Raw genomic sequence first — 27,843 nt, forward strand, 5'->3', positions numbered from 1 at the left:
TTATATAAATACATCAATGTAATCCTAACGCATGTACTGAGGATTTCTGGTTTAGGTTCTCCCTTTTGTTTAATTTTTTGGTTCCCCACCATCAGTCTTCCATGCACTGCTCACCTTCTAGATAGCCCGTGTCAACAACCTAGCATGTATTCTTCCTTACTTTTACTGTTTTGTGAATCTTAAACACACATATATATACATATAGCAACTTGCAGTTACATAAAAATGTGGGCATATTATACACGTCAGCATATTACTTTTTTATGCTCCAGTACTCAGAAGTCCCCCCAAATCACTTCTGTGGCTCTGATTCATTCCTTTAGATGGCTGCAGAGCATCTCATGATAGGAATGTGTCATCACATTCAATCATTCCACTGTTGATGCCATTCACTTGGTGTCCAGTTGTCTGTCACTATGAACAATGCATCCTCCCTGTACTGTATCCTTACGTACTGGTGTGCACTGGCAGTTCAATGGCCTTGGAATAGATTTTCATAATTGGGATTGCTAGGTGGAGGGAAATATATAGATATGTGCTTTCTTCAGATACTACATTTCTTTTTCCCCCAAAGTCTCTATCACTGCAAATGTCTACTAGCAGCAAGGGAGAATTTCTTTTCCTATTTTTGCCAACAAGAATTACTGTTCTTTTTTTTTTTTTAACTCTTCCTTGATAGATATGTACTGCTAATTGTTACATTTATTAGCATTTCTCTGAATAGTGGAAAATTTGAGTACCTCTTTATATATGCTTGTTATTTAGATTTGCTCTTCTGTGAATCGCCTAGTCATATATTTAGGCTCCATTTTTCTACCCAATGTGCAAAAGTCTGGTGCATATAATAAAAATTAAGCCTGTATTTTTTTCAAAAGATTTTATTTATCTGAGAGAGAGAGAATGAGTGGGAGGCGGGGAGGAGCAGAGGGAAAAGCAGTCTCCCTTCTGAGCAGGGAGCCTAAGGCAAGGCTCGATCCCAGGACCCTGGGATCATTACCTGAGCCAAAGGCAGGAAGGAACTTAACCAACTGAGCCACCCATGCAGGTGCCCCAACTCTGTCATTTTTGTTCATATTTCCCCAAATCTAAAATTTGCCTATCTACTTCTTTTATGGTATTTTTGCCACACAAGGTTTTAGATTTTGTAGATTTCAACATATATGACATTTCTTTTTGTGGCTTCCAGGTTTCCAGTGTTGGTTTAAAAAATCCAATTTGGGGGGCGCCTGGGTGGCTCAGTGGGTTAAGCCGCTACCTTCGGCTCGGGTCGTGATCTCAGGGTCCTGGGATCGAGTCCCACATCGGGCTCTCTGCTCAGCAAGGAGCCTCTTTCCCTTCCTCTCTCTCTGCCTGCCTCTCCGCTTACTTGTGATCTCTCTCTGTCAAATAAATGAATAAAATCTTTAAAAAAAATGCAACATATTTAAAAAATCCAATTTGGGAGCTTTCAAATGATTGTTGATTTATAATGTGCTGTTTCTTTGTCTAGAATTAGAAAACATAATTAGTGCAGGTATTGCCAAATGGTCCTAATTTCTTTTGTGTAACTAACTGACATGGAAAATTTTGTATTCTTTTTTTTAATCATTGTGACTCCTTCAGCTTCTCATTTTCTTTAGCTATGAAAATAAATATTATAATCATGACAACAGGTGCCGTTGAATGGCACATAACATTTATTTGTGTTCAGACAACTATTTTTTTAAAAAGGTAACAATTTTATTTTAAAATGGGCTGAACTGCCCCACTATAGAAAAAGGTCTGATTAAAATGATTTTATTGAGTTTAAAGTTAACAAATTTCTTTTAAAACTATTTTAGTGAAGATATTTGAACTGCTTAATAATTAGAGAAGTTGATCTCATCTCCTACTCAGGACATGGACTACTTTCCTCTATCCACCCCACATTTATTACTTGCCCTCCGAATAATCATTTGTAATGTTCAAAAGCATTAGAGACGAATGGTTTTTGTTATTGTATATTGCAGCAAAAGAAACAAATCTTCCATCTTCATAGCTTTACCCTAGTGATACAGAAATACATGCAAGCTTTCTTTTCTTTCTTTTTTTTTTTAAGACTATTTATTTATTTATTTATTTATTTGACAGACAGAGATCACAAGCAGGCAGAGAGGCAGGCAGAGAGAGAGAGAGAGGAGGAAGCAGGCTCCCCGTGGAGCAGAGAGCCTGATGCAGGGCTGGATCCCAGGACCCTGGGATCATGACCCAAGCCAAAGGCAGAGGCTTCAACCCACTGAGCCACCCAGGCGCCCCACATGCAGGCTTTCTTAAGATTTGTAAAACAACCAGAAGTTATAACTAGTGAGATTTTGTTTTCCTCTCTTATGATTGTACTTTGTATCATTTACTGTCCTCAAATTGGAACCACAGTCAGCACTAATAAGATTTTATACCAGTTGCCTTTGAAAATCTAATAACAAACAGGATATATTAATAGTATTATATTAATATTAAGCATTTGCACAAAAATGTATTACTACTTATTATAATTATATAAAAATACACATAAATACCTGAATTTCCTCATCATGTTGAACAGACTCATCTATGAGGGAATTGTAACTGGGACAGCATTACTTCCTACAGAAAGTGAAGGAGTCTGAGTCTTGGAGAACTATCAGTATTTTTCAAAGAGCATCATCAAAAGTTGTCTGCTACTATGAAAACTCAGGTTTGCTTTCAGCAGGGTAGTACTCAGAGATCCTTTTTTCTAGGCTCCTATTATATTTACAAAGCTGATCTTTTCTTTCTAGAAGAGACTTTGGCGGGGGGCGGGATGTGCTGGGTGGCTCAGTCGCTTAAGCAACCTACTCTTGGTTTCCACTCAGGCCATGATCTCAGGGTTGTGAGGTGGAGCCGGGTGTCCAGCTCTGCAGCATGGAGTTGGCTTGAGTCTTCCCTCTCCTTCTCCCTCTCCCTCTGCTCCTCCCCTGCTTGCACTCACACTCTCTAAATAAATATATATATATACTTTTTAAATAAAATAGACTTAATGGCATGAACACCTTGCCTTTTGTGTTAGTGAGTGGACCCTTGTGTCCAGGAATGTGCCTGAGAAAAACCAAACATTCCTCCCAATCCAAGCACTCTTTTCTCTTCCTTACAATGAGACAATATGTTACCAGGTTTCCCGTGTCTCTTCTATGTATCATTCATGCAGCAACAGTCAAAACTGTCCTTTACTCACTAGTCCCACACGTTTGCTGCCTGTAAATAGGGCATAAAGTCCATCCAGTATCTCATTTCTTGAACGCTTCTGGCTTTCTCTGCAGTTGGAAAATGACGATAGCCCCTGGCCAGAATGGGCATTGCCTATTCTAAACCAGTATGAGAACTTAAAACTGAGGCACGTGGAGCAACTCTCACATGCTCACTTTGGAGAGGAAGGCTGGGTGCTTTCTGACCAACAAGCACTTGGGCCTAAACTCCACTAGATGCAAGGTGAAGCCAACACAGCAACACAGGACCAGCAGTGTCCTCAGATACCAGTGCTACTTTTCTGTCTACACTGTACCCTCGCTGTGAAATGGAATAGCTCACCTCTGCTATTAATAATTGGAAGCAGGAACTGATCTATTTCTAGCATCCAAAATAGCAAGCCTTCCCACGTAGTCTAGGAGACAGACACAAGTATTTTGAACCGAGATCTCCTATGTAACTAATGAACAGGCATATCACCTTGAGTCTGAATACTCATCAAAATCAGAGTAGCAACCACACCGGAATACATGGGAAGTGCTTTCAGACAGGCATGTCCAAACTTGGTGAGAAGCAGCTACTCTCACCTCCTTTTCAGCTCCTTCTCACCTCGCAGGCAAAGTTGGAACTGAGCAGTTGCAACTCCTGGTTGCCCCATCAGAATTCCTTATGCTTCTTTCTAATCTTTACTGAAATTCACATTTTGAAAATAAGTGCTAGGACTAAAAACAATGATAACTGTTTAACTGTCAAAGCTACCTTTCTTTGCTACCGCAGGCAACTGAGTTACTATTTCCAAACTAAATCATATGCATTCTTCTCTTACCCCACCAGTAGAGCAAGGTCACTGGACAGGCAATTGGAGGCTTGCAATTATTTTATTTCAAAGAGAAATGAGGGGAGCCTTGGTGGCCCAGTCAATTAAGCATCTGCCTTTGGCTTAGGTCATGATCCCAGGGTTCTGAGATGGAGCCCAATAACGTTGGGCTCCCTGCTCAGCGGGAAGTCCGGTTCTCCCTCTACCCTGTACTCCCTGCTCATGCTCGCTCTCTCTAGCCTGTGCTCTGCCTCTCAAACAAATAAATAAATAAATATAAATAAAATATTTTTTTTAAAAAGAGGAGAAATGAAATAATTGCTAATTTTTAAAAAGAGGAACTGGATACAAATATCATTTCTGCTTTTACAATGTGAATCCCAAATGCCTTTCTAAACAATAGCTGGAAAATGATGAACATGAATAGATACAGCCCTTGCCCTTCAAGAGCTCCCAGTCTGATAGACAAGTAAACGGTGTGGTGCAGGAAGTAATAACTGACCACTGAAGAGCACAAATATGATAGCAGCACAGAGAGCAGGCATCCAACCTGGTTTAGGAGGGTCTCGGGTTACTTGCTAAGGCAAATGATGGGGAGGAAGAAAGTTGGATTGGCCCAGAAGCCTTACCAGGTACCCACCCAGGGCCTGATGGAGATGTTGCTGTTTGTTCCCCCAGCAAGCTGCCACAACCAACAGTGCACTGACCTTGGCTGGCATACTCGTTCATCTTCCTCCACAAACTTGTAAATTCCTTTTAAAGGCAGAAACTGGGGACACCTGGGTGGCTCAGTTGGTTTGACGACTGCCTTTGGCTCAGGTCATGATCCTGGAGTCCAGGGATCGAGTCCCGCATCGGGCTCCCAGCTCCGTGGGGAGTCTGCTTCTCCCTCTGACCTTCTCCTCACTCATGCTCTCTCTCACTGTCTCTCTCTCAAATAAATAAATAAATAAATCTTTTAAAAAATAATAATAAATAAATAAAGGCAGAAACTGTTATCTGTCATTGCATCTACATTGGCTGATGTATATGAACCATCTGATAAAAGAATATGCACAGGTGGGATGCCTGGGTGGCTCAGTGGGTTGGGCCGCTGCCTTCGGCTCAGGTCATGATCTCAGGGTCCTGGGATCGAGTCCCGCGTCGGGCTCTCTGCTCTGCGGGGAGCCTGCTTCCTCCTCTCTCTCTCTGTCTGCCTCTCTGCCTACTTGTGATCTCTGTCAAATAAATAAATTAATTAATTAAAAAAAAAAGAATATGCACAGGTTTCTAGGATGAAAATATCCCCTCTCAAAGATAAGTCAATGTTTAAAGATTGTCTTGTATTTCTATGCCATGATATATTAAAAACAATCTGTATAGTTAGTGTTTGAAATGCCAATACCAAATATTAGAGGCAAGAACAGGGTCAGGAACCATGAAGATGCAAAAGCAGACAAGATGTAATCATGGTTCTCCATAAACTCACAGCTGAAATGGGAGGTCTCATAATCCCTGCCTACATCTGAACCACAACAACCTTTCATTCATTTACAGTTTTGAAGTCCATAAATACCTCTTTGAATAAAGGGTGCATTTCTTAAAATGATTAAAAAAAAAAAAAGGAAAACTTTGATCAAGTTTAATGAGAAGGCTAAGCTTTCTTGAAATATTGACACATTTTCCCCCCTCCATTTTAAGACTAGAAGAAAATGGAGGGAATTGAGAATTTCCTCCTGGATTTTATTTTATTTTTTCCTCATCAGTCATTTTTAGCACCTTTCCTGATACATAATATGTATGTACAATGAACAGATGTTTACAAGAATAAGATAGTTCCTTCCTTTATATCACAATATCACTTAATATTTACCACTAACCAGAAAAAAAGCTCCTATGGTATCCTCTCTAAAATGACCACAAAGTATCTCCAAGACTCTATGCTTAATGCTGGGGACACCAAGATGTTTAATTCAAAATCATGACTTAATTTCTCTATAGCATATTGGATTTTAAAAGCATCTCATTTTCAAAATAAGATGGTTTAAGATCACCTAAAATCCATAGGCAGTGACCTTTTTATGATGTTTATAGGGAAAAATGAGCCAGAAACATATAGGTACAGTATTGTTTATTATAAACAATCACATAACAGTATGAGTGTGCATTTGAAGGATAATTGAAGCCTAGATATGATCGACAAAAGCACTATTTAAACAGAAATAGTTTCTTGTTGGTTTGTGTTACATTAATTTAAACATATGTCAGAATCCTCCAGTCTTGTCATACGGTTCAACTGCTAAAATCATAACAGGGGAAGACAAATTTGGAATGCACGTTATAGTTTGCTTTAGTTGTTGAATACATATATCCAAATACTCAGGACATATTCAAAATTAAACAAGTGCTTAAAGTCTAGCAGGTGATGTTTATAAAATGCTTTTGTTGTCGCATTTAATCCCTTAGAAGAAAATGAAAAAGGGATTCTAAGTGCTAGTGCTATTTTGTTGTTCAACTTTTCCTGATTTATACTGAATGTTAAAAAAACATAAAAATAAAAAAGGTAACTGTTGAAAAATGACATCTTTACAGTTCTAAAACACTGGCAGATAGTAAAATATCATCTAAATAAAACAAACTTCTCATATCTCAATTTTTAAACAGGAAAAGAATAGAAAACAGGCTTGAACAACACAGAAAATGTTCTGGGTCTCAAGAGCAGGCTAAAACATTGTTCTCTACTGCACGACCCTTGTCCATGGCAACCTTAAAAATGTGTGGCGTTGTTGGTGCCTTTAAAATGGCTTAGCACATCCCCTTCGCTAGTTATCCTCTAAAAGAATGTTATCACATTTTTGGGGGGACTGTCCATCTCAAGGAATGAATGCTACATGAGCAAACTTGGAAGTCTGAAAAAAAAAAAAGGTACATTACAACTTTGGACAATTCCTGACAGCAAAAACGTTCAAAGGCTGATGAGAAGGTGACTAGTTACAGTGACCAAAGGGTTAACTTTTCTGAATTTCACTCCTATCCGAATATGGACTTTTGGAGAGACAGGACCAGTGATGATGCAAATGTACCACTTTAATCATTTGTTTTTCAAAGGATGAGCACAGGCTTCCTGGAATATTTTGTCCTGGTTTTACCAAACCTGCATGGCCATCCAGGTTACTTAATTTTTAAATGTAATTTATAAGCAACCAGTTATGATTAATTCTACAAAGGCATAAGGTTATCGCTACCAGGGGATGAGTTTGAGCATTTGTGAAGAGATCAAAAAAGCTATGTTCGCTCTCTTGAGAAAAATCATGTGTCCTTATGCTCTCACAGAGCTGTACTCATGTGAGGAAGACTCACTGTATTAATGCCTTTTCCAAGAAAAGAGGAAAAGGGAAAAACCTGGAAAACAGGGAAGTCAGGGGAGAAAACAAACAACTTTGGGGCACGGAAGAAAAGTAGCATTTCTCCAAGGAAGACTTCATCTCTTACCTGATTGCTCAAAAGAGAAGGGAACTAAGTTTCAAAACAGAAATAATTAAGAAAGGAGTTACATCTTTCTGAGCAAAGGAAAGATCATAGGTTTTGTTGTGTTTTAAAAGTTCTGAAACATGAAGATGTTTACACAGGTTTACTAACAGACTCTTAGCTCCAGAGCCTGGGGCTGCTTCTGGTTTGCATCTGATTCCACAGTTACCCAACACTGTACCCAGCCCATACAGGGGCACAATACATAGTTGTTGAACCAAGGAATTACGGGGTTCTCTAAACACTAAATGGACCACCTAGTTTTAACGTAGAATGTACTGTTTTCTATTGCATATATGAAAGTTTCTATTAGATAACACTAGTTCTTACAAGAGGTGACAGTAGCAGCTCACTCGCATATCTTTTTCACAGGATCATTTCTACCTTGAATACGATTTAATGAAAAGCAACTATTGTGTGCGCTAAAGCTAAAAAGAGTTGACAGAATGCATAAATGAAGAAACCTCTTGGATTACTGAAGTACCGTCTGTTACAAGCATAATTACCTTCTTAAATTATACATTTTTAAGAGGGTGTGAAATATTTTTTGAAGCAATGCAGTGTTTAGTGGGTGGGAATTATATATATATATATATATATATGTATATATATATATATATAAAATATATATATATATATTTTATATGAAAGTACCTAGAAATGTGGGGAATTTTCCTCTCCTCTCTTTATCATCTGAGAGTAAATAAGAACAGGTTTTTAATGCCATATATATCTATTTTTTAAATGTTCCTTTCTTCAGTACCACTGTTCCCCAGAAATTACAGGGGTTATGAAATTATTATTCTATTGAGGAAGTTATTTCCATGTATGAGGCTTCAGCTTTGTAAGAGGTTAACAGCCATGACCAGCAGATCGAGACACCAAGTTACGTAACCCATAAATGTGACTCCAGCAATGTGTCCAGATTCTCTCAAAGGCTTCACCACCGTTTTAGTCATCTGTAAATAGTATGTGCCAACATGTAGGCAAAAGGAGTGCCCTCGCCATGAAGTCTTCTAATGGGAATGTGAGAAGGTGTGAGAAAACATCCAATGCTTTCGCCCAACCCTCTTCCTTTACTGCTCCTTCCCCACCTCGAATTTATACACAAAGTCCTCTAGCTCACTGGGCAGACTCAGATGTCTGCCAGACTGCTTGAGTGGAATAACCAGGAAAACAGGGGCCCGATTTCCAATGTGGAAAGCAAGAGTCTTCCTGGGTGATTCTTGGACTAAGTTCTGGTCTTACTTTGCAATTTGGAAATATAGCTCATTTCATGGCATTTTCATATGAATATTCCCATGTATTAGACTCATTATTTTCTTCTTAATTGTGGTGGATCATGAGGCAACATGACTCCCAGCTTCACAGTCTCTTTTCCAATCACAGTTTAAATTTGTTTCAAATGTACCATTAATATCAGCACCATAGTTCAGCTATAGGTATTTCAACTTGGGAAATAATTTACGTGACTTATCTTACATAACTAATTTTACAAGCTTGGTGTTTTTCTGTCCCCCTTCTTGCCAACAGCACTAAAAGTGAGATTGTTTAAATGCTATGGGTTTGACTGCTTTCTTTTGTCTGAAAGCGTTACTTGCTCTGGTGCTGCTCGTACCCCAATTTGTAAGATACAGTTTCGATATTTTTCTGATAGGCCACACAACATACCTTATAATGACATGGCTGACTAACGCTGCCCTTTCTTTCTGCCAACATTTTTCAAATTCTATCGACACGGTTGCTTTTCCTTTGTTTCCTCCCACAAAAGAAGCTGCTTCTTATTATAGCATTGGCATGAAAAACCTGCTTTCCTAATCACGTTGTGCGGGCATCAGGTTAACTAGAAATTCTAGTGCAAATTAACTGGTGATAAAAAAAAAATGAAGAGTATATATTATATGTATTTACATTATGTACTTAGAAACTTCAGTTAGTTGCAAATCTGAAATGGTATCTAAGCCACTGCCTGCAATAGCATTTACTCTACAGAACTGTGGATTAAGACATGACCGGCTGTTAAGACACTGAAGAAATCGGGTTATGTGGAGAGCCCATCTGAGTCAGAACTTTGTCCAACCACTGCAGTGGTCCATGAAGATGAATCTCAATCCAGCAGGGGGTACTCGTGACATCCTGGCGATGATACTCCGCTCCCCAGCCCTGGAAAGCAAGAACAGAGCCCAGAGTGATGGCGGCAGACTTTCGGTCAGCCTCTAGAGGTGAGAGATAGACATCAGTACGTAGAGCCCACGCGCCAGAGCAGCTCCTGAGACCCTGGGAAAGCGTGCCCTCCATCTTCCTGTAAGCACAGGACAATTTGTGCATCAACCAGACACCCGAAGAGGAGTCCAAATCAAAGGATTCCCTCAGGGCTCACAGCTCAACACATGGACCTAGAGGGGTCTGGTCTCTAGGCACACCGGAAACACTGGCAAATCATTCTCTCTTCCACAAGGGAAGGGGCCTGACTTTATGTTCGACCCCTTCCTGCTGAAGACAATGTTTTGCACAAAATGGATGCTCACTACAGACCAGTGACTGGATCTCAAAGGTGTAAAGACAGAAGTGAGGGTGTTCTTGATTACTCTGGGTTGGTTTACAAAGCTTTTTTCTCCTCTCTCTCTTTTAGGCTCACTTTTGGCAATTTCCCATTTATTACCATTCACAGAAGAGACAGTAAAAATAAGTAAAAAATAAATTTGCCTATCTTTATTCTCTGTACATTATACATCAGGGACAAGTTATTTTAAAAATAAGAAACATCACACATCACTGTTATTGGGAACAGTGACTATCTGTAGTTCTTAAAAAATTAGATTTCAACACAACCATGCTGCCTGACCAACACTTCACATTCGTGAGCACAAGCCTCAAGTGCCCCTCTTGATGCCACCTGCAATGGAATGACTGTCCCCGAGTCACTGTGCTCTCCCACTCCTCCCCACACCCCAAATGTCTGCTCACTCCTGCTCCTTTTCCCCAAAAGCTCTAACACCTACTCCCCAGTCTGTTTGTGAATGATAACTTCTTTTTAAAAATTCTTTATTTAAATTCAATTTAGTTAACATACACTGTATTATTAGGTTCAGCGGTAGAATTCAGTGATTCATCAGTTACAACACCCAGTGCTCATTCCATCAAGTGCCCTCCTTCATGTCCAACACCCAGTTACCCCATCCCCCTACCCACCTCCCCTCTGCCAACCCTCAGTTTGTTCTTAAGAGTTCAGCATCACTTATGGCTTGCCTTCCTCTTAATTTTCATCTTATTTTAACAAGACATAAAGCAATCAGAAGAGTTTCCACAGCACCTGTGCCAACACACTCACCCTTTTTACTTCTCAGCACAGATTAATTATCCGCACTTCCAAATAAGCCAGTCCATCCAGTTGTGCATAAGACTCAAATGCCTTCCCAAGGACATCATTCCCACAAATCTCCCCATTCTTCCCTACAAGATTTTGTTTTATGCTGGATCATTCCCATCTACATAGGAACATGCTGAAATTCCTCCCATCTTCAAAACACTTCTGCTGACCCTACCACTGCCACCACTTACTGCTCTACATCTTTGACTTCCTTTCTAGCGAAAATCCTCAAACAAATTGTCCATACTGGCTGTACCAATTCCTCTCCTCAGGGCTCTGTCCTAGAAGCTCTGATCTTTGTTGGTTTTTTTTTTTTCCCCAAAAAGATTTTATTTATTTGACAGAGATCACAAGGCAGAGAGGCATGTAGAGAGAGAGAGGAGGAAGCGGGCTCCCTCCCGAGCAGAGAGCCCGATGCGGGGCTCGATCCCAGGACCCTGGGATCATGACCTGAGCTGAAGGCAAAGGCTTTAAACCCACTGTGCCACCCAGGCGCCCCTGATCTTCTCTGTTTAACTCAAACATTGGCAGTTCCATCCAGGCTCATGGATAAATACTGTGCAAACACTGACAATTCCTAAACTGACATCTCCAGCCCAGCCCTCTCTCCCTAAATCCAGACTGGTACCTCTGTCTCCTTCTGTGATGTCTGACCTCTGCTTTGACACGTGTCAGACATCACAGAGGTATTCTCACTAAAACTGAAGGTTTTACCTTCTATCTACACCTGATCCACCTGTATCTTCTCCCTCCCGGGTGGGGGCAACTTTATCTCTTTAACTCCTCCTTTCACCTTCCCCCATGGAATCACCTGCACAACTCAGAATCCTTCCCCTTCTTACACCTTCTATGAGATTGCTCCCCCTAGTGGGCACAACCATCATCTCTCATCTGAATACTGCAATAGCCTCTTAGCTGGTCTCTACTTCCATGCTTGTCTGCACGACATCTGCAAATCACATAGCAGCGGCAGTGATCTTTTAAATGTTTAAGTCAGGGGCACCTGGGTGGCTCAGTGGGTTAAGCCTCTGCCTTCGGCTCAGGTCATGATCCCAGGGTCCTGGGATCAAGGCCCGCATCAGGCTCTAGGGAGCCTGCTTCCCACCCCCACCCCCACCCCGTCTCTGCCTACTTGTGATCTCTCTGCCAAAAAAAAAAAAATCTTAAATATTTAAGTCAGATCATGAAATCCTAGGCTCAAATCCCTTCAGAGGCTTTCCATCTTTTTAAAATAAAAGCTGAAATCCTGGGGCACCTGGGTGGCTCAGTGGTTTAAAGCCTCTGGCTTTGGCTCAGGTCATGATCCCAGGGTCCTGGGATGGAGCCCCAAGTCGGGCTCTCTGCTCAGTGGGGAGCCTGCTTCCTCCTCTCTCTCTGCCTGCCTCTCTGCCTACTTGTGATCTGTCTGTCAAATAAATAAATAAATAATCTTTAAAAAAAAAAAAAAAAGGCTGAAATCCTTGCGTTGGATCCCACCCCCAGCCCCACCCCCGATCCCTGACTCATGCTCCAGGCACCCAGGCCTCCTTGCTCCTACAAATGTCAGGGTAAGCTCTTGCTGTAGGGTTGGCCTTTCCTCTGTGCCTACTGCTTCCCCTCCAGATACCCTTACGACTTGACTCCCCCATCTCCTTTAAGTCCCCATGGAGGTCCACCCTGTCTATCTTTATAAAACTTGCAACTGACCCCTACCCCAGCACTCCAATTCCCCATACTCTGCTCTGTTTCTCTTTCCATTCACGTTCTTTATTATAGCTATTGTTTACTGCTTGTCTCTGCCTTCTGGAATATTGATTCCATGAAGGCAGTGATTTTGAGTAATCTCTGATATATCTCAATTCCTAGAATGATGCCTGGTGTGACCCAGAGTAGGTGCTCTGGGTCAATATCTTATTGACTGACTGACTGAGTCCTAGAATCAGTAAAAATCAAAGCTAAAAGATGCCTTATAGATGATCTAGTCCATCCCCTCTCAGTGGAAGCCACCAGTGTTTAGTCCTATAATTTCTTTTTTTAAATTTCAATAATGTGTTTTATTCAATTCAATCTATCTAAAATATTATCCTATCAACACATAATCGATATGAAATTACTAATGAGATATTTTACATTATTTTTATCTGTACTGTCTTCCCCCCCAGCCCCAGTTTTGTTGAGATGTAATTGATATATACTGTGTCAGTTTTAGGTGTACACGCAATGACTGGATATACATACATTGCAAGATGACCACAATACATTTAGTTAATATCTATCACCTCACATACTTACCCATTTTTTCCCCACGATGAGAAATTTTAAATTTCTTTAAACTGATTGTCTGTTGCAACATTATTAACTGTTTTCTGTGAACTGTATAGCTTTATGAAATAGATCTAGCTTATCTTAGGACAATCAGATGTCTATGCAAGCTTACGTGACAGTGAAATAATTACCTCTGATGTACTGGCATTTCATCCTAACTTTAAAAACACGGACCTGGAGAAAATAACTAGGAGTCAAATGGTTGTTTATTAATGGCAATTTAATGCCCTCTGCTGGTTCCAAAGCATCAGAACATTTAGAAAGATCTCCAGGTATTTGCTAATAGCTTTACAATATAAAAATGCTTTTAAAGCTTAGCAGTAAATTTGCTTTGTCATCATGAAAGAAAGGGTTTCAAAAAGCCATTTTTTAAATTGGAAACTATATTCTTATTTTTAAAATAAGTACTAAAATTATAAATACAATAAAAATAAGAGTATAGAAAAATAGGACAACTTTTTTTCATGGTAATCTTAAAAGATTAACAAATTTTACTGTGAAAAAAACCTGGAACAATCTATACCGATTTCCTGGGTGGATATGTGACAATGTGAAAACTGTCACATAGACCCAGAGAGTCTGATACACAAGCTAAGATTTTGAAATTTCAGAATTATTCGCAACTGCTTTGCAAGAGATGAAACAGCCAAAGACTTCAGTGTGCAAATCCAGTGGGTTTTCCTTCCCACTAACTTCCTCAGTTCTCCGAAGCCTTCACATCAACGTTAGTAAAATCTAATTCAAGAAATTCAATAAATATTCATAAACAGAACAGCTACTACTCGCTCAGAATTAATCAAACCCAACATAATATCTATCCCAATTTGTTTATGCCTTTATGGGCATAAACTTATGTAAAACAGCTTGTATTAGAGCCACTACTGTCTGTTCTGTAGCTTTTTTATAAATATGATATCTTCTGTTGACCTGTATGCTTTCTAAGAGTAAGAGCAATGTTTTATTTAAATCAGATAAATTCAATATTAACTGACAGATAACAGTGCTCAGCACTTTGAGAGATGAGAAAAAAAAAAAAAAAACTTTGTGGCATTAAATCCTATAAAATCATCATTGTCACTTTATCTTCCGCATGAAAAAAATCAGATAACCACCTTGTTTTTCCTTCAAAAGTAAAATCTTTTAGAATTTTCTTAGGGGCGCTAGGAGGCTCAGTTGGTTAAGTGGCTGCCTTCAGCTCAGGTCATGACCCAAAGTCCTGGAGCCCCGTGTTGGGCTCCCTGCTTGGGAGGAAGCCTGCTTCTCCCTCTCCTACTCCCCCTGCTTGTATTCCCTCTCTTGCTGTGTCTCTGTCAGATAAATAAATAAAATCTTAAAAGAAAAAAAAATTTTTTTTCTTGTAATTGCTGAACAAGAGTGGATACTCCTGGAGGAGCTCTTCCTAAAAATACCTGAACAGAGTTCCAAAAGAAACCCCCCAAAGCAACAACAACAACCCTGTTTCCTACTCGAATGGGCGGTATAGACGCCACACACCCAAGGGATGCTTTTTGGTTTGTCCTCTTCTATCTTACTATCTGAAAGCAAGCATCCTTACCTTAACAAAGCTCATGCGGATAGTGCACATCTTCGTTAACTCGTAGACGACTTCAAATCCATGGTGAACCGACTGCGCCAGCAGCTGAGCGAAGAGCTGGTTGTTGAAGATCTTGAGGCTGCAGCCGCTGGGGATCTTGCACACGGTGGCTGGGTGGAAGCCGTGCTGATAGTTGCAGTTCCGGCTCTGTACGAAGATGCTGCTGTCGCTCACACACTCGGCGTACACCTCGCCCCCAACATAGTATAAATGCACACCTACGAGGTAAAAACAGCGTCCCTCAAGCACCAGCATCATGTTTAGCTTCGGATTAACACCATTCCCTTCTCACTGCAACCTTGTGGTATGTGACTATCTCTCGTGAAATTAATTTTAATATCACCAGCCAGAGTAAAAGAGTGACCAAAATGCCCACTTGTTCTAATTAAACCCAGCAGTGGGTTTTTTTTTTCCCGAGTCCACTTAAAAGTGGATTGCACCCCATGTTTATAACGATTGCAAAGGCTGTCGTGCATTGCTCCTTCTGTCACTCTCGATCTCACACTTATTCACTCTCATAATATTAGAAGCAAAATAAATACACAATGCAGAAAACATCCTTCAGGTCCATGTATCAATAAAAAAATAGAAACTGGGCACAGATAATATCAAGGAAATGTCACTTTCCCCTTTAATGCATACACTAAACCCTCTTCAGAGGAAACAATAAATGAAGTTTACTTTTTTTTAAGTTTACATTTTAACAATTATGAATCCATTTGTCTTAATACCTCCCTCAAAGAGATTTATTTCATTTTAGAGCTTGTCACTTACTATTATAGAAATAATGCCTGCATTTTACTTAAGAGCGAAATTCTTGTCACTTTTTCAGATATAAAGACTCTCAGTCAAAATGTTGCTTATTTTACTTTACATCACATTTTTGGACTTAAAAAGCAAAACACCATCCTGAGATTGGTGCTGCCCCAAATAATTTTCATTCCAGATTAAATCTGAGTTGACTCTCTCACTCCAGGTCTCTGGGTTTAAGACTTAACATATATTTATAGCAAGAGACTGGCATTAGATAAAACAAAGATCGCTCCAGTCTAGTGAACATTAAATACCAGCACAGTTTTCCTCCAGCCTTTCAGCAGAAACAAAATTCTCCAGAATTATACAATTATACAATTGTCATGGGGTCACAAAGGGTTCACAGAAATGATCCAGAATACACAGAGACTGATATATCTTGGATCTCCTCTCTTTTTTTTTCCCAGCTTTCCGCTCCCTTTTCTTTCTCATGTTCATTCTCTCCCTGAACAGCCTGGGGTTAGGCACCCTCGGCTCTGGGCCATGAGAAGCAGGCAAGAAGGTCCCCTTGGCTGGGATATGGTATCTGGCTGCACCAACGTGTTGGAGGTGAGGCTGGGGCATATACAGTTCCCAGTCCCCATGAGCTCCCCGGGAGGGCCGCCCCTGTGGTGGTTATGGTTGTTCAAAAAGAGAGAGAGCTGGTGGGGAAAGAGCCAGAGAATGAGATGGTCCAGTGTTCAGGATGTATTTGAATTGAATGACTTTCAAATTTATAATCCTCCCAGAACCTACTAAGTAGAATCGATAGGATTTTTGTTACCTGACTCTGGTCTTTATTTAGGGGATGATTTTCAATCCTGTGGAAGTACTATCCGCAACCACAGCACAGTTGGCAGAATAAGGAAAGCAGAGTAGAGGCTGGACAGACAGGCAGGAGTAGTGTCCCGAGCAAAAAGAGGGGGCAGAGCCAATGGAATGAGCACACAGAGGCCTGAGTTGGCTCTGAACAGTAGGACAAGGGTGGAATTCAACCCCACCATGAAGGAGCTTTGGCTAGAGACAGTGGCATCCAAAGAAAAGTCAAAGGTGTGTGGGTGGCTCAGTTGGTTAAGTGACTGCCTTTGGCTCAGGTCATAACACTGGAGTCCCAAGACTGAATCTGTAGGGCTCCCTGCTCAGCAGGGAGTCTGCTTCTCCCTGAGACCCTCCCATGCTTATGGTCTCTCGCAAATAAATAAATAAATAAAATCTTAAAAAAAAAAATAGTCAAGTAGGCAAATGATTTTATTTGCATCCACTTGACAAAACAAAACCATGGCTTTAAACAATGTGTATTTTAGATTCAAAATCTCCATAAAGAACAGTGAGCAATAGGATAATGCTCTTCCTGAGATGCCAAAGAGGAACCTGGCAGTGTGGGCCTCAGGTAAGCTCTTCCTACTTCTCTTGGGCTGTATCCCTCTATCCGGGCTTCCCATTTGTGTGTGACTGCCTCCCGCCTTCTAGGAGATGAGGGAGTGTGGAGTCCTGTGCTACGGTTACTTAGGGTCAGAGGCACCGTGGGCTTGAATTGGGTCTGCCAAGGCAGACTGCAAATCTGTTCCCTTTGGTTCCTCTTCCACAGTCTTGAACAACAGAGAAATGACAGGAAAGATAGGGAGGAAGGCGGGCTGCTTAGGTTGCTGAGGTGGTTCTTAGGCTCTAGACTCTACCAGAAGAAAGAGAAAGTTGAGTCCCAGAGTAGAAGCAATGCACAAATGCCAGTACAGAAAGTGAATCTCATTACCCTGTAGACCTGCTCAGAGACTCTGTTACTTTTTCATTCCCTTTAGAATAATCCCAAACTTCCTGGCTCGAACTCAACACCTTATCATGAGTTTGTAATCCATCTTTGCCTTGCCTTTGTTGCCCTGTCTTCCACACACCATTTTAAAATCATGGCTGAATATTAGGATCATTTAGAGCTTTAAGAAAGTGCCTACTTCTGGGTGTAATAATGGTACTTATATTTAGAAATCCATTATATAGATAGATAAATACTCAAATCTATCATGAAAGGATATGAAGCTGGAAATTTACTTTAAAATATTCTTGCAAAAATACTGTGAAGGGACAGCATTCACTGTGAATCATTACGGAAGCTGGAGAGGGTGATAAGAATATTCTTTACATGATTCTGTGCACTTCTGTATGTGTTTGACATTTTCCAAAATAAAAAATGTTTTAACACATGATGAGAAAAAATTTCCAAATCCACACCAGGGTGGTTCAGGGTGTTGTGCACTGCACAATTCTAGGGTGTGCTTCATAGCCTTCCAAGATTTATAGCATCATTATACAGCTTCTCCAGAAGATGGCAGTAACTTCTCTTGAGAAAGGGGCTTCTTAAAATTCACACAAAGCCATCACTGGCCTGGAGGCAAGGTCAGTTCCCCAAATCTGAATCTGAAAATTTTAAGTCTGTTTGGACAATATGATGAACAAACAGGGTGGGGCCCAAGTAGACTACAGAGAATGGCCCACCTCAGTACTCAGCCCTTCTGCTGGGCTGGGCTGCGCCCCCTGTGATGTTTCTCAGCACCACTGTAGCAAACCTGGCCTGCCCTGACAGGCCAAGCAAGTCCCACGGCCTCCATCCTCACATGAGCAAGAAAGCCCAGGAGGGACAATTTAGAGAATACAGGGATGCAGAGAATAAAACTCCTCCACAAGTGCACAGCCCAGAAATAATCAAAGCTAACATTTCTTATATACCTTTCAGTTTTCTCCTTCACATGTGTTTTTAAACCTTTCACCCTTGGGGGCCTGGGTGGCTCAGTCGTTAAGCCTCTACCTCCAGCTCAGGTCAGGGCCCCAGGGTCCTGGGATGAGCCCACATAGGGCTCCCGGCTCAGCCGTAAGCCTGCTTCTCCCTCCTCCACTCTCCCAGCTTGTGTTCCCTCTGGCTGTCTCCCTCTCTGTCAAATAAATAAATGAAATCTTAAAAACAAAATGTGTCTCTCTTCCCTCACTAACAATTTAATTTTACTGCAGTTGCCAGGGAATCCTTTTTTTTTGTTTTTTTTTTTTTTTTTTTTTAGATTTTATTTATTTGTCAGAGAGAGAGGGAGAGAGCCAGCACAGGCAGACGGAATGGCAGCAGAGGAAGAGGGAGAAGCAGGCTCCCTGCTGAGCAAGGAGCCCGATGTGGGACTCGATCCCAGGACGCTGGGATCATGACCTGAGCCGAAGGCAGCTGCTTAACCAACTGAGCCACCTAGGCGTCCCGCCAGGGAATCCTTTTAAAGTGAAAATTCAGATCTGTAAACTCCTGTGACCTGGTCCTCTCCCCTCCTCTTCTATAACTTCCCCATTTTTCTATCCATTTTATTCCACTCACTCTGACTTCCTTGCTGTTCTTACAATGTATATACCAGGCAGGCTTCAGGGCCTTTGCACCTGCTGCTCCCTCTGCTTTGAAAGCTCCCCCTCCATGTGACTAAACGCACTTTTCTTTATTTTTTTTATTTTTTTTTTTAAAGATTTTATTTATTTATTTGACAGAGAGAGATCACAAGCAGGCAGAGAGTGAGGCAGAGAGAGAGAGAGGAGGAAGCAGGCTCCCCGCTGAGCAGAGAGTCCGATGCGGGACTCGATCCCAGGACCCTGAGATCATGACCTGAGCCGAAGGCAGCGGCTTAACCCCCTGAGCCACCCAGGCGCCCTAAACGCACTTTTCTTTCTGCTCAAATGTCACCTGGTTAGGAAAGCATTCCCTGGCTATCCCACTTGACTTCCTAACAAGTTCTCCCCAATCTCTTCCCCTCCTGTGTTTTCCTCTAGACAAATCCTTAGAGATATATAACATTATTCCTTTTCTGTCTTTCCTTGGTTATGTGTAACCAATGAAAGCCTGTTATTGTTTGTTTTTGTTTGTTATTTTTCTTTGTTTCTAACTGCTGTCCCTAATGGTGGGACAGTTTGGCTAAGAATAGATTCTCAACAAAGATTTGTGAGATGAATGCCTATGTCTGAAATCTAAGTGTCTCGATTAATTAACTCCAAAGAACAAGTTAACTTATTCACTAATGATTGGAGGCATTTTGCTGCAAATTTATTCAGGCTGGTGTTCCAGGAAGCCATGCTGCTCAAAACCAAACAATCCAAGGGAGCACCTAAGAAGCAGTCCTCTGACTTCATGAAAGACCAACAGCTCTTCCTTTAAAAATATTCGACGCTAATTTTTCCCCATGCTTTATATCTCCTCTAAAAAAAAAAAATCATTTTCTCAGTAAAGCACTTCCAAACAGCTTTCTGAAAAAACTGACGTTGCCTTGGGGAACCACATGAAGGTAGAGGGCCCTTCCAGTCACTGAGCACTTAGGTGGACTTCCTGATTTTCATAAAAGGCTGTCATTTCTAGCTCTTGTTCCTATGGTTTCTTAACCTGGGGATTAGCTCTCAGGCAGGAATACATAGAACCTCAACTCCCATGTCTGCATCAGCAGCCCCCTCAAAGAGCTACTTGCAGAAAGATTCCCAGGAGGCATTCAACAGTCCTTTCATGTTTGAATTGTATCTTTGGACCAAGTGGCATCAGCAGAAGTCTCATATGCAGACCAGTCCAGAAAGCCCCTCAGCACACAGCCAGCCCCACAATATTATGTTGTAATAGTCTGCCTTTAAATTTCACCTGAAGGGGCACCTGGGTGGCTCAGTGGGTTAAGCCGCTGCCTTCAGCTCAGGTCATGATCTCAGGGTCCTGAGATTGAGTCCCGCATCGGGCCCCCTGCTGAGCGGGGAGCCTGCTTCCTCCTCTCTCTCTCTCTGCCTGCCTCTCTGCCTACTTGTGATCTCTCTCTGTCAAATAAATAAATAAAATCTTTAAAAAAAAAAATTTAAAAAAATAAATTTCACCTGAAGATTCTTATAAAAACCATTTGAAAGTAAAGTTATAGTATCTGAGAAATGTATTTAAGAATTCAGTCAAAGGGAAAGTATTATTTCCTTTGAAGAATGGCCAGGTTTCTTCCTTTGGGATAAAAATTACATTATAGTTGTGTTTCCATTTTTTGACCTCCCTGTCAGAAAGCCTAGAGCACAATTTTAATCACAGCCACAATGCTAACCTTTAGTTCCTTCTCCTTCCTTGCTGCCCCCAACCCCCTCTTCCTGATTTTCTACTTTCCATTTATCATTTCACTGCAAAGTTTTCCTATAAGCCATCTCAAAGCCACTATGGGAAAAAACAAAAACAAAAACAAAAAAGCCACTATACAAATATATAGGATATAAATAAACAAATATCATCATTAGAACATCAATAAAGGGGTGCCTGGGTGGCTCACTCAGTCATTACACATCTCCCTTCAACTCAGGTCATGAACCCAGCATCTTGGGATCCAGCCCCTCATCGGGCTCCCTGCTCAGTGGGGAACCTGCTTCTCCCTTGCCAGCTCCCTTGTGCTTGTGTTCCCTTTCTTGCTATCTCTCTGTCATAAATAAATAAAATCTTAAAAAAAAAAAAAAAGGACATCAATGAATAAATTCAACCTGTTTCTAACCAATAGCTTGTAGGTTTTCTATGACAGAGACATTAAGGAAGTATGCTAGGAAGAATATTAGAATGTATCACCAGGTACAATAATGAATCTCCCCTGGAAACTTGAAATAAAAGATTTGTGTCTACCTTCCTACGGTGGTCTGAGGGCTGGATGGAAAGAGGAAAGATAAAATGACTCTAAAGTTTCTGTACAACTATGATTCCACAGTAGTCTGACATAATAGTGGACAACCAGGTGTCAAACATTACCAGCTACTCTAATGTAAAGAAGATGATTTAAAGATACACAGTGAGGGCTCACATTCAGATGGGATTTTCTACCATTGATCACACCAATGAGAAAGGCTTCAAAGCTTCGTTGGCCAAACCTCAAGGAGGCCTGTGTCCATCTGGCTTCATAACAATCCTGAGCACAGGAGAACCCCAATCACTACCAAAGGTTTCCCTACATAAATAGTCATGATTTTCACTACCTAGCTTCTAAGTCTCCAAAGGTCACTTTACCTGGTAGAATATAATCCCCCCACCAGAATTCCTCCTCTGAAGTTTTCTTATTTAGCATCTTTAGGCAATTCGAAAATAATTCATGATACTTCTATTTAGTAATTTCATCCTGCTTTCACATTTATCCTCTTGTTTGTCTTACCACTTTGTCTTAATACTTATCCTAATCCACCCTCTGAAAGATGCTACACTGACCCTAGAAGTAGAGAGACCACGACCTTGCAACCTCAGGCCTCCTGCTGGCTCACCAGCCTGAGACCATCCTGCCAGGTTAGGTGGCCAACCCGTGGCTTGTTTCTCTCCCCACATTTTAGCTCCAAAGAACATATACATGAATGACATATTTGCTTTTACCCTTTCCTATATGTCTCCTGGTGTTTTCTATTGTTGAGTTTCTGTTTACATTAGAAAGAAGTCCGAGACAGAATCTGTTCCTGTTATTTGAAGGGTCTGTGAATCCATCTATAAGTACGCTTCGGGAGGAGGCCTGGAACGTTTCCCCAACTCGGTTGTTGAGTTCATAGTAGGCAACTGAGCACCAATGCTGCGGCTCCTCGTAGCAAACTGGCCGGAAGTCTGGAAGGAAAAGAACCAGAGAGCACATCACTCCCATCATGTCTGGCTTCCCATCTCATGATCTCACCTGGACAACATTCATGCTCTTAACCAGGAGAGGTGCTGCAAGACAAAGATCTCTCCAAACCTGTCCCCTGATGGAAAATCTGTGTGGGGAGTTCATCTTGTCACCACACGTGTGACACAGAGGCCGCAATCCTTGTGACTCTCCCATGATTAGAGCATTTGCACTCATATGTATTAGTACTGAGGGGGTCTGACAAACAACAGTATGAACAGATTAATGTAAATTCCATCACCCGGAGAGGAGACAGCTCCAGGGAAGGGGACAGGTTGTCTCCTCTCTACATGTTAAAGATAACATATCACTGTTAATAAACTGAATAAAGTCCCAGTGACAAGAGTATCATTTTCCAAAATACTAAGGCTGAAAAAATAACAGTTTGGATATGATGAAGGCCAAATAAAAAATACTGGACAGGACTTAAAATTACTTAAGAAAAAAAGAAAAACAACATAGAGTCACATTCTCCATTGTATATATATATGGAGTACTTATATGGCATAAGGTATTTTTAAAGACAGCACATGTTTCATCAGGAAATCCATGAATGTTATGTTTTCACCTTAAAATTTTCAAAGTAATTAAGTTGCCAAACCAAAAGTTTTAAGTTGCCAACCAAAGTTCAGAGTTCTTTCTTTGCCACGCACACTCTGTCTTTTGACTGATTATATTCACTCTCTTTTCTTTGAATATCTTAGTAATTCTTGTACCTACAGTATGTTCCTATGTGCACTGAAACATAAATTTATGAAACATAAGTTAGGGGGTTATTATTTGATTTACAAAAGAACCTATACTTATAAAAGACTTCACCCCTACAGACTTCAAATCGTATGCTCTGTTAGACCCTCTCTACTCAGGTGTGGTTCCTGAATGGTAGACTCTGCATCACCTGGGAACATGTGAGGAATGTAGATTCTTGGCTCCCACCCCGGATCTAAGGAACCAAAATCTGCCTTTGTGTAAGATCCCCATGTGGCTTACACGAACATTAAAACTGAGTAACATTTATTTACCTAGCCTATTTTAAGAAACAGATAAAATTCTGTAAAAACCCTATTTACATATTTATGTATATTTACATATTCGTGTACATTTACATATTTGTGTATATTTACATATTTATGTACAGCGCCCCGCTAAGCTAAACCAAAGACACCACTACAAAGCTATAGTATAAACACAATGGGGATAAAATTGTTAACTTAAACACCCATTTCTGTAATAAACATCAAAAACAACACGCGTCTAAATGTTAGGTTAGAATAAAAAATTAACTTACTCTAGTAACCAGGATGACAAACTAACATTCACTCTATGGTGATGAGGAATGCCAAAGTTAGAATGCAAAGCCCTGCTCTCTGCCTCTTCAAAGACATGTGAAATAGCAGGCTAGCATGTTTTGGTTGTTGTTTTTTTTTTTTTTTTTTAATTTTCTTTTGTTTTGGAGTAATAGGAAATGCTCTTGGAAAACAGCTACATTGAGCTGTTCACCTACAAATTTACCTCCATTAGGCACTGACAGCACTAAATGACTATCAGCTGTGGCATCTACGGGTTGGCCATTCTGGGTCCCTGATAAGGTGGAGGTGGTGTGTCAACTCAAAGAAAGCAGTGAAACTGATACATGACACTAAGACAGCTCTAGCCTTTCTCGCTGTGAAACTCCTGGGCCCAGCGCATAGTGCTGCCGTTGCAGAGAGACTAGTCAGTCATCAGGCTATTCCGCAGGGACATTCTAAGGAATCTGTTGTCTTGACATCCTCACTGAACAGTCGATGAGTTTTCCCTCTGACTTGGGAGTTACCAAAAGAGTTGTAAGTTGCAACGACTTCATAAGATTTTCAAATCAAGGAGCTATTCTCCTAGCTTTCTCAATAGCACAGGGGTCTGTTGCCCAGCTTTCAAAACAGAAAGTTAAACCTTCTTTGAGCTTAGTTTTCCAAGTCCTCTGCTGCCAGGGATGGTACAATGACCGCAGGGAGGCGTGGTCTCTGAGATAGTTCCAAATGTGCCTCCACAATGCACAACAGTGGAAACCTGATTATAACCTTGTGCCCAAGGCATGTGGAGCAGGGCTCCTCTCTCCAAGTATCAGTTCCTATAATCGGGCAGTGATCATGCTTAGGCAAAGGCTGTGCATTCGGTAGATAAGATCTTAGGAGAAAGTAATTCACAACACAGTAAAAACTCCTACAGCAGAGGAAAACCTCTTTAGTGAGAACCTCAGAATAACTGTTTCCTCCTGTATACATTCCTGATGTCACTTCGTAATCGCCTTGCTATGTTAGCAGTGGGTAGACTTCGGTGGCATAAAAAGTTGAATCAGTCTGCTTTTGTTGAAAACTGAATTTTGTGCATCCAAGCAGTTCCCACACTTAAGCATGCATCAAAGTCCCAGTGACACTTGTTAAAGATGCAGTTTCCTGGTCCCACCCTCAGAAATTGGAGTCTGGAGATCAATGGCTGGATGTGGCCCTGACATACCCCAGGCACTGATGGCAATTTGAATGCAGACCACATCGTGCAACCACGGGTAAGACGTTTTCCTGTGGGAAAATAAACTCTGAGCCTTGTGAAAAAGTTATAGAGCAAGGTGGCTCTTCTGCAGGTCCCAGAGTACGTCTATCTGTAAAACTCAGGGACTGCACACAGAGTTACCGAATCACCATATCTGCTCCTAGGCATATGCCCACAGGTGCTGAAAACAGAGACTCAAGCAGATGCTTGCCTGCTCGTGTTTGGAGCAGCATTATTCACACCAGCCAAAAGGTGCAAATAGCCCAAATATCCATCAGTCATGTGGTGTACCTTTATTTTGGAATATTATTGTTTAATCACAAAAATGAAGTAAACGACACAGACTAACAACATAGGTGAACTCTGAAAACACTATGCTAACTGAAATAAGCCAGACACAAAAAGACATATATTGTATGATTCCATTTCTTTGAGGTACCTAGAAAAAGCAAATTCACAGAGACAATAAGCGGACTGGAGATTGCCAGGGACAGGAGGAAAGGGCAGGGGGAAGAGCTGGGAGCTACTGCTAATGGGTACAGAGTTTCTGTTTAGATGGATGAAAAAATTTTGGAAATAGATGATGGGAATGGTTGCACAGAACGGTGAATGTGCTTAATGCCACTGGATTGTACACTTAAAATGGTTAAAATGTCCAACTTTATGAGATATGTATCTTCCCACAACTTTAAAAATTAAGAAGTGAAAACCACTACATTGCACACTTTAAGTGTGTGAACTGTATGATGTATGAATTATATCTCAATAAAGCTAGTAAAAAAAATAAGGTGCTGAACTATTAAATTTCAGAACCTCCTTTTAGTTTCACTTAGCTATGGGTCTGTTTTGCAGGTTGTATTTTGCTGTTAATCGTTCAGAAAATAATTATTTTCTTTGAAATTAAAAGAGCCATTCCCTCCATGAAAATGAACCAGCTTCTGCAGAGGTGCTGGGGTCCGTCCTTCATGGGTGGGAAGAGGGGAAAAAATATCAACCTTTGAGTTTCACCAGTGCAAGAAGACAAGGTCAGCACAGGCAATCTTTACAGCACAGATATGTTTCAAGTAAACAGGTGTTCTGTGACATAATTATCCTCCTGTCCCTTAACCTTGGCTCTGTCCTCAAATGACTTCTCTTCCTGTTGTATCCCTCTCTTGGTGAATCCAGCTCCGTGTAAGACAGCAACCATCTCCTCCCCACTGAGTGGATGACTCCTGAGCTCCCTCCCTGAGTCTCAGCCTTCACCCCCACATCAAGTTCTATTGAGTCTGTCTCCTCAATTCATTGTTTTTTTCCCCTCCCCACATCCCTTTCTTAGTTCAGGTCCTTATCATTACTTGTCCGGACTGTGACAGCCTCATTGCTTACTTACATGATTGTTCTCAACAGCTACTGCCTCCTGAAGGTCAGAGACTCTTGTCAGACTTAGTCGTCATTGTACCTCTCGCAGTAGCACAGTGCCTGGCACTTAGTAGGTGCTCAGCCATTACTTACTGTCTCAGTAACATCAAGAGCTATAACCCTAGGCTCTGGCCCAGTTCCAAATGCCTGTGTGGTGATTTGTTTACTCTGCAATCAACTGATGAGCAAACACTGTGTTTTAGGACCTGTGCTACATATATAAAAGAGAAGATGACTGGCAGTTGAATTGGGGGGGGGGATATATAGGGAGGAATTATATAACGTAGTGTGATAAATGCAATAGTAGATGTGTATGAAAATAGTAGCTGTATTGCTGAGGGAGCAAAAGGCAGAACTGAATAACTCAGAAAGGAAGGGGCACGTCCTTTTCTGTCTTCCCACATTTTATAAGTTCTGTGAGGACAGGGACATTTTTTACCCATCTTTGAATTCTCCTTCCAGCTCCCCAAGGCAATTCCTGTATATAATAAGTGTTCCATAAATATCCATTAAATAAAGGAATATATGAACACATGAATGAGGCAGATTGTAACATTTAGCGCCAGATGAGTTTAGGCTGGCCTCTAAGAATTTGTCGCTCAGGATATGACTCATCTCACACTCAAGAGGTGCATATAAATCTCTTCTTCATGATCTAACTTGGAGCCACTTTATAGAAGCAGCAGCATGTGCAACTGTGGCAATGTGCTTGATTCTCCCTTTTGCACAGGATGTCCCTTCCATTGGCTTTTTCAGTTCAGCAGATGTTTACTGACTAGCATTTTGAAGACTGACTAGCTCTGTCTTCAAAATGCTGTGCTGGCTTCACACAGCACAAAAGGAGAAGCACAGGCTAGGTGGGGCCCAACTCTGCCCTGGGGACGTTAAGCATTCATCTTTTGGAGGCTGGGACTCCCTGTGCTTACTGAAAGAGACAGCCAAAGCAAAGGCCAAGCATGGACCCCTCACGTTGCTTACCCTCAGGTCAAGTCTTTCTCCTTGGGTTAGAGAAGTATTTTATCATCTTATTTCTGCTACCTTAAAAAAAAAATCCCTGGAAATGCCCAGAGATGCTGTTCAAATCCATTTAGCATCTTCCAGGGGGTGAGAACCAGAAACCAGAGCAAAGGTATGTGTAGCTCCAGGATAACTGCTCCCAGCTGGCCCTGATCATAGAGGTGGGCAGGTCCAAAGGCCCACAGGACATGGCCATGTAAACGGCAAAGCTCCATATGAAAGGGAGTAACAGTGACTGTAATTAGGACGGTCCCACCATAACTGACTGTTGGGTCAAACTCCACGTGGAGGGACAGCGGCTTTCACTGACCTGAGTGTTGATAAGGGCTCTCTGGCTCCGAGGGACTCTCTGGGGAGTGAGGGTAGCCAGCGGTGCACGGGGACTGTGTGAACACGTGCCCAGGTCCCGGAGAGGGAGGGAAGGCCGAGCAGGGAGGCTGCTGGAAAGAGTCCGGATAGGTGGCGTTGTGCGGCATGAGAGGCTCACTGTGGAGGGAGGCACTGCGGAACTTGGCCAGAAGGCTGAGCTGGGGGTTATATTCACTGTGCCTTGGCACGAGGACGGGAGGCAGCACTAGGATAAGAAAGGAACGAGTGGATTAGAACTGAGCATTGGCTCCTCGGCACAAAATCCAGTGGACGCTTGCTGTTT

General features: G+C 41.4%; 1 protein-coding gene across 4 annotated transcripts in view; it reads right to left on the minus strand.

Moving 5' to 3' along the window:
* Positions 1-8,190: 8,190 nt before the first annotated feature.
* Positions 8,191-27,843, minus strand: part of SMAD9 (SMAD family member 9) — a 72,226-nt gene continuing 52,573 nt past the window's right edge. For all 4 annotated transcript variants that reach the window (XM_059377821.1, XM_059377823.1, XM_059377822.1 and 1 more), the window contains exons 4-7: positions 27,502-27,765; positions 21,968-22,189; positions 14,773-15,029; positions 8,191-9,706 (exon numbers count right to left, since the gene is read on the minus strand). In XM_059377821.1, coding sequence (XP_059233804.1) covers positions 9,563-9,706; positions 14,773-15,029; positions 21,968-22,189; positions 27,502-27,765 — 887 coding nt within the window. In that variant the 3' untranslated portion in view covers positions 8,191-9,562. The remainder of the gene's footprint in view (positions 9,707-14,772; positions 15,030-21,967; positions 22,190-27,501; positions 27,766-27,843) is intronic.

Source organism: Mustela nigripes, chromosome 15, assembly GCF_022355385.1.
Source record: "Mustela nigripes isolate SB6536 chromosome 15, MUSNIG.SB6536, whole genome shotgun sequence".
NCBI classification, from domain to species: Eukaryota; Metazoa; Chordata; class Mammalia; order Carnivora; family Mustelidae; genus Mustela; species Mustela nigripes.